The 7,480-nt window shown below is 39.6% G+C and overlaps 2 protein-coding genes across 4 annotated transcripts in view; one reads left to right on the plus strand and one right to left on the minus strand.

Annotated features, from left to right (window-relative positions):
* The first annotated feature begins 732 nt into the window (after positions 1 to 732).
* Positions 733 to 7,480, plus strand: part of ppp1r14d (protein phosphatase 1 regulatory inhibitor subunit 14D) — a 6,869-nt gene continuing 121 nt past the window's right edge. The window contains exons 1-4 of the mRNA XM_032500213.1: positions 733 to 1,214; positions 6,631 to 6,711; positions 6,949 to 6,981; positions 7,145 to 7,480. The exon at positions 7,145 to 7,480 is cut by the window's right edge and continues 121 nt beyond it. Of these exons, the coding sequence (XP_032356104.1) occupies positions 1,035 to 1,214; positions 6,631 to 6,711; positions 6,949 to 6,981; positions 7,145 to 7,213 (363 nt within the window). The 5' untranslated portion in view covers positions 733 to 1,034 and the 3' untranslated portion in view covers positions 7,214 to 7,480. The remainder of the gene's footprint in view (positions 1,215 to 6,630; positions 6,712 to 6,948; positions 6,982 to 7,144) is intronic.
* The window catches only part of zfyve19 (zinc finger, FYVE domain containing 19), a 9,901-nt gene continuing 4,693 nt past the window's right edge, over positions 2,273 to 7,480 (minus strand). For 2 of the 3 annotated variants that reach the window (XM_032500208.1, XM_032500207.1), the window contains one exon: positions 6,992 to 7,480. This exon is cut by the window's right edge. The gene's annotated coding sequence lies outside the window, so the exon portion shown is untranslated. Of the gene's footprint in view, positions 3,455 to 6,991 lie in introns of those variants that run through there. The other variant, XM_032500209.1, reaches the window with a different exon arrangement.

Genomic DNA, 7,480 nt, shown 5'->3' on the forward strand with positions numbered 1-7,480 from the left:
GCTACTGTTGATATTTGACTTCACAAGCATTGATGTTTTCAAGACTTTTATTCGACATTTGACTTCTAAACAGCCATAAATAGTCCTCCCCTGTGCATCCATTATTAATGGGTGCGTAACTGAGGATTCCAATTTGACTTCAAGGCTTATTAAACGTACACCTGATAATGTCTGTTATAAAGGGCAAGGCAGCCATCACACTAGAGGAACCCTGGCTCACCTGTCAGGGGGACCCAGCTATTGTTGGGAGTGTTTGCGAACATAAGAGCCCTTAGCATGCCAGACCCTTGAGACTTTATGAGCAGGCAAATACTTTAGACATTCCTACTGAACAAATATTAAGCAAAAATGTGGGTGGTGTGTTGGTATGTAGAGGTTTCTGATAATATACAGTATAAATACAAATCATATGATCTAAGATAAAAGAACACACATATTTCTATATTTTGTGATGTCGGTATACATGTTGGCATATTTTCAGCCAGAGTAATATTCCTAACTTGATTGCTGTTGTTGCCCTCTCACCCTTTCTCCAGTTTTTATCACTGCAATTGAACTCTGCTCTCTCACCTGCTATAACACAGAGAAAGAGAGCACAAAGCAAACACACACCCTTTGAAGCGCGTGTGCGCACACACACACACATACACACACACACACACACACACACTCACACACACACACAAATGCATGCACAGACTCACACACATGCACGGAGGCATATCTCATTACCATCCTCCTGATAGTGCAGCCAGTGGGTGTTGCAAGAGGAGGGAAGGAGAGCCAGACAGTGAGAGAGAGGGGGAATGAGAGAGGACAGGCAAAGGACCATAGCCAGTGTTATAGAGAGGGAGAGCATAAACACAACAACATAACAGGAGATACGCGTGGGAACACCAGCCCACTGGAAAAGCAGAAGCAGTATAGAAGACAGAAGAGGGTGAGCAAAACAAACGTGTCAGAGCCCGTTGGTGTGTCTCTCTGTGTGTGTGAGCTCAGTGTGTTTCCACGGTTCTCCTAAAGCCGTGGCAGCCATGGCGTCAGAGCCTAACACCCAGTCCAGGGTGATGTTCCAGGCAGCGGACAAAACAGAGGAGCCGGCACACCGCAAGCTGGGCAAGCTGACAGTCAAATACAACCGCAAGGACCTGCAGAGGAGGCTGGATATCGAGGAATGGATCGACGGGCAGCTGCACCTGCTGTTTGACTGTGAGGTAGGGGTAGGGCTGGCTCACACAGACACACACTCATGATGCACACTGTGTCGGGTGCCTGAGGATGTGGTGAGGGAAAGGAGCAAGGAAAGCACTGAGCTGATCATAAGTGCCTGTGGTGGGTTATCCATCATGTATGAGAGATTACAGCTACTTAAAAGAGGAGTGGGGGGGCAAGTAGCTTTGCTTCATAGCTGCAATTTTTGGCACACAAGCCCTCATGTGTCATCGACATGACTGCAGTATCAGCCGTGTGGTGTGCTCCCTGGTGTTCTACCAAAAGTGATAAGATTATATTCCCAAAATATGACGTCTGATCATTTATCATCATTAGATAGCATTTAGAAGCAGGTTGCAAACCTGAAAACACAACACCAAGATCCCTTCAAACATATGGTTGCCATATTCACAATACATTCACAATTTAGGCATTTAAAAATCGGTTTCACACAGAGGGAAGTTGAATTGATTCAGAACCAAACTATATCTAGGAGGAACAGAGTTAAAGCACCAAAACAATATCACGGTAACTCTGTGATAAAGTAAGTGCCAGAGAAAGTTTTATAAAATAAAAAGCTAAGGACCAGGATAGAGAAGGTATTTTTTCATTTTGTCATAATTTTAGTGTCTGTGTGTGTTGCCTGCATCTCCGTTCCTGTTGACAGTCACAGAATAGCCATGCATGATAGAAACTACACACTTGCCCCTATGTGGATGATAATTAATGATGACTGATTAGACATTAGATACATTTGCTGTATAAATAAGCAGTTTTTTTTCAAAACCATTGAGGATATGCAGTTTCTATGAACACTGCACATGTTCTATAACAACAAGAGTTGTAGTGTGAAACTATATGCTCATTATCTCCATTGTGTGCCTAATTAGTGGCCTCATTGCCATGGTAATATTTAATATGTGCATGGGATTATGTTGAATTATGTCACGCTCTCACTCACTCACTCACTAACTCTCTCTCTCTCTCTCTCTCTCTCTCTCTCTCTCTCGCATGCACGCACACGCGCACACGCACACACACACACACACACACACACACACACACACACACACACACACACAACTTTGCTCCTGTATGGCAGGATACAATCCAATTATGTCAGAGGCTCCACATTGATTTGCTTGACATTCTCTGAGGGGAAACTATGGCAACAGATGTCTTATCGCCCACATGAGGCAGCATGGTACAGTAGAATTAGAGCTGTCTGTTAAGGAACATAACTTTTCTAATTACGATGCAGATAAGCTGGCAACACCGCCTTGGTTTCACGCCGGAGATGGCAGAGACAAAAGGTTTCTTATTTAATTCTTGAACCACACAGAACTCCCTGGCTGTAGATGACCTGTAGCCACCTCTCTGTCTGGCACCCAGACACTGCCAGACATCCCTTTGCATATGGCACATACCAAAGAAGCAAATCTAGTGATAAGACAACTAGTCTCTCCAGTTTTGAATTGTATCAATCTCTTTTTCTAGACCAGTAGATAATGAGGGTTAAGTCTGGCAGGGGTAATTAGTTTTAATAGATTTTAGTTGCAGCTCACTGCCAAGAATTTCTAATATTGTGCTACTATATACCTCATCCCAATTCTTGATTAGCTTTATTCCATTTACATCCCAAGCCATCTTCCCTGTGGTAATATATGATAATATGCTTGTAAAGATAAGGGTGGAATAAATTACATTAGTGGAAACCAGGACATGTGAAAACAGATCTGAAGTCTTTCTCTTTGTTTGATCTTGTCCTAGAAACAAACTTTTATTTTACGTTTGCAGTACTCAGCCTTTCATGTTCTGGTTCTAACAAAGTCTAATGTGAAGATACATGTACAGCCAAAGTAGTGGATGTGCATGTTTCCCAGCAAGCTGAATAATTGGATCTCAGTATGATTGATGAGATGATGAAAGATAGCAAAAACAATGGAGAGCGCCTGACGATGTGAATTCAAGTTAACAGAAGTTCCTCTTCTATACAATAGACTGGATATTTGCATTAGCCACTCGTATGGAATCATTCGGGCCTCGTCCATGTGCACTGGCCAGAGTAATGAATTTTGCATGGGCTCAGGGGAAGGTTACTCTGTTGGTTCACAGAGTCTTCCGCGTGGAAGCATTTACCATCAGTCCCCTGTGTCACCACCTGAATTATTTAGCCGCATCTCTAATTCATACAAGTGCTGCCCTGGTCTGGAGTGGCCGCCCTTCGTTGCAATCTTCACACCTTTTGAGAAATGATAAACAAAAAAAGGTGTGAAAATCTGCTCTCAGATAAACTCGAAAATGTTGTAGCAAAGTTCATGCTTGTGTTATGCTTTTGTGTGTATATTAACCCAGATCAGTGTTTCCCTACCAGTGTTTTCCCCACTGACTCTAAACTATGAGGACTTTTCAGGGAAGGTTTGTCAAAAACTCAGGAGCAGCACAACTCATTTCACATACATGAAGAAGTTTTTGGAGATTAATCTCCAAGACGGCGCCAACCGCGGGAGATTCTGTAATTTGTTGCTTATTGTTTCGTCTTTTTTTGTCATGAATTCAGTTTTCTACTGCAATACCTTGAGCTCTTTCACCAGAAACATCAGCGGACGTAATTCACTTTACTATTCTTATTAATGTTTAATATGTTTGTTTGTTTGTTATTATGTATGCACCCAATCACCAAGGCAAATTCCATGTAGTTCAACGACTACTAACTACTTCTGATTCTAATTAAACAGAGGCATTTAATGGACTCTCAATTGAGGAGAGAATTTAAGCAGGCAGTACAGTTTAACCATGATGTGGGAGCACCGTAAACATGTATGACAGCTGTTATGTCTCCCGTCATCTATGAAGGCACAGAGTAGAAGTTCTCCCGTCTGGAAAGATTATTAGGTTATGTTGGACATTGACCTGAATGAGACCTGGGGTACCACTGACTTACATAGCATGAGTTCTTTAGCTGGAAAATCCACCACAGGGGTTCATCAAAATCATTAGGAACTATTAATTGGGGGACATGCATATCAATACACTATTTCATGACCATCTTGCTAGTAGTTAAGAAAGTTGTGAGTGGGATGATGTTATCCTTAGGGAAGTTTTAGTAAACTGCATTTCTATAGCACCCCCCTAAACAATGTGACAAAGTATTTCTTGATGAAATCAAACAATAATAATAATAATAATGAAAATAAATACATGTTAAGTAAAGAAAACTGAAAATGTATATCTGCTCTCGGCTACTTACTAAAAGTTCAGTTTCAAACCAAAGAATTCCTGACAGGAAAAATCAAGTCACCTCATGATAACGATAAAACGTCCGTGATTTAGAATTACATTATTATTCTAGTGGAGGTCATCTTATCTTGACAAAATCCAAGTGCTTATCCCGACTGCAGCTGCATTGCCTGTCTAAAACTGCAAACCACTTTGATATTCATTAATTTCAATACTAGTGCCAACATTCATTTTTAGCTTCAGTCCATTGCTTTTAAACTTCAAAAAGTGCTACTGAGACATTTCTGCCCAGAGGCCTCATTAAAATTCTGTTTTCCTCTGACAATGAAGGTAACGCTCAACAAGCTTAAATTTGCAACTGCGTAATAAGAATATGAAATACTAAAAAGGCAATAGAAAGGTCATCGTAATTCTAAATGATGAATATACATGTTCCTCTCATTGACATTCAGTGACCCTGCTGTCACATGCAGACAGAAGAAAAGTTTAACCTCCAAAAGGAATATAGCTTTGTTGATAAAAGTATGTCCCTGTTCATGCTCATTGCTAATCTAGTAGTTAGGTAGGATCCTTTGCTTACTGACTGTTCCATTCTAGACTTTCAGATTAAGTGCAATTAATGTAAATATATTAATAATCCTGGTTTAGTGCCATGATGTACTTCTAAGATTACATCAGTATATTATAGCAATTATACCGTATATATAGATATATAAAATGTATTTGGTTATCCCCAAAATGTATAGTTGGATGCCAAAAAGGTAATGAGAATATACCTAATTCCATCATATATAATACATTATATATACACACACACACACACACCCACACCCTACACCCACACCAACTTTATATCTATATTAATATATATATATATAAATACATTATACCACCACACACACACACCCACATCTTATATATATATATATATATATATATATATAAATATATATAAGTATATAGAATATATATATATACATATATATATATACACACATACACACTACATGACCATGCCCTTTAAACAGGGTAACAATGAAGAAATCTGTATTATTATATTAAAACCATGTATTTGGACCCAACCATCCACAGCCTAACACAGTAGAACTTGAGAACTTGAAAAACAAAGCTCACACAGCAAGCCTTCAGCCCTGCATGTGTCATGCAGACCTCAGCAGAAACATGCAAGGTCCAAACCAGCATTGTATCAATTAGAGGGGTGCACAGGGGATTCTGAAGGTGGGCCCATCTATTCCGCCACTCAGCACTTCCACACTGATTAGCTCTCTCCTCATCCAGAAAGCTGTATGAGCCCTATCCTCCCCAGCCATGAAAAAATATCCTTCTTAAAAAGAGGACGCACTTGTCAAAATTGAGTGTACACCTGCTGACTCATGATGTCTTATGATTCCTCTGGTGAACACTGTTCATTTTCTCTGAAAATGTAGTTAAAAAGTGAGGATAAGCGCTTGTGACATGAATTGATTACTTTGCTCTATCTGCTTTTATAACTAAAGATTGGCATTAGTCTTTCAATGTACTGTCAGCCATTGTTTAGTTAAGGCTAACATTTTAGAAAAAGGTGTTTGTATGGATTTAGTAAGACCTTCAGTTCATATATTAGTTATTGTTGCTCTTGGATTTGTATTTTAACTTGCACTGTAAGTGGGACAACCTAGTTGAGATGAATATATTCTTTCAAGAACATTTAAGCTGGAAGCAATCTCTTAGTATTGGCTGAGCTAAATGCTAGCTGGGTAAACCATCCATGAAATCTGATGGGGTCATGTGGCAAGTACAGCCCCCTGGAGCCTTTCTGGTTCTGCCTCAGTGCTTGTCAGCGTTGCTTATCATTACTCATTTTACTGTTATGAGAAATTATTATGGAATCAAAGCAGTGTGTATTCTTATTACTACAATACAGCCAACACTATAACTCAGGTGATCACCTACTGATAAAAGTGCAGTGCCAACTCTTTAAAAAGTGTATTTAAGAAAGCGTTTATAGCACTGTGCTGCTAAGAAATCCTTGCCATGTTGCATCACATCTTACCCTTTCTTTTCCTACTGAATGACTCTGCACATTGGTATGGACATTGCGAGTGGAAGGGATAAGTTCAGGCAACAGAGAAATAGAGGAATATTGCCTTTAACATTTGTTTATTTTTGCTTTTACAGGAGGAAGAGATTCCAGAGTTAGAGATTGACATAGATGAGCTCCTGGAGCTGACAGATGAAGGGCAGAGAACCCGTCTGCAGGTAAGCTATTATCAAATTGACATGTTTAGTCATTATGTTGCATCTCTAGTTAGTTATATATTCAAATACTGCAGTTTTTCAAACAAAGGACAACCCAACGTTTCAACACCTTGACACCTAACTCTGTGCAATGTGAGGAAATAGCTTAACAAGTACTTGACCTTTGTTGCCACTGAAAAAGCAAGGCCCAATGTTGTAAGTGAGCCTATTTGTGTTTTGTTTTTTTATTATTATTAGGAGCTGTTGCAGGAATGTGGAAAGCCAAAAGAGGTGAGGCAAAGAAAAATGCATTTATAAAACTACACGCACATCTAAACATTTCAATGTTCAACACAGAAAATATATCATTTGTTTACTGTTACTGTTGTCGTGTCTAGTCCGTTAAAGTTACATGCAGAATTAAGAAAATCTATTGCCTCAATGTTTCCCATAGGATTTTATCAATGGGCTGCTCTACAGGATAAAGGGTCTACGCAAAATGTCCGGCCCCTTGAAGAAATAATTTTAGGTCAAATGAAGAATGGAGACAATGTGGAGCCTCTTTCCATCTCTCATATCTGTAACATGTCAGTGGGACTCTCTTCCTGCCCTCTGCCACCCCTTTTTGGGTCTTAACACCAGAGCAGACGAGTTTTGAATGGAATGTTTTTTTCACTTTAATTTATGGACTGCTATAACATTGTCTTAAACATACCAATAATGCAAATGTGATAAAAGTTGTACCGACTATCACTCAGACGGACTGTTTTTTTTTTGTGGAAGACTGTCA

The sequence above is a fragment of the Etheostoma spectabile genome, chromosome 20 (genome assembly GCF_008692095.1).
Source record: "Etheostoma spectabile isolate EspeVRDwgs_2016 chromosome 20, UIUC_Espe_1.0, whole genome shotgun sequence".
Taxonomy (NCBI): Eukaryota; Metazoa; Chordata; class Actinopteri; order Perciformes; family Percidae; genus Etheostoma; species Etheostoma spectabile.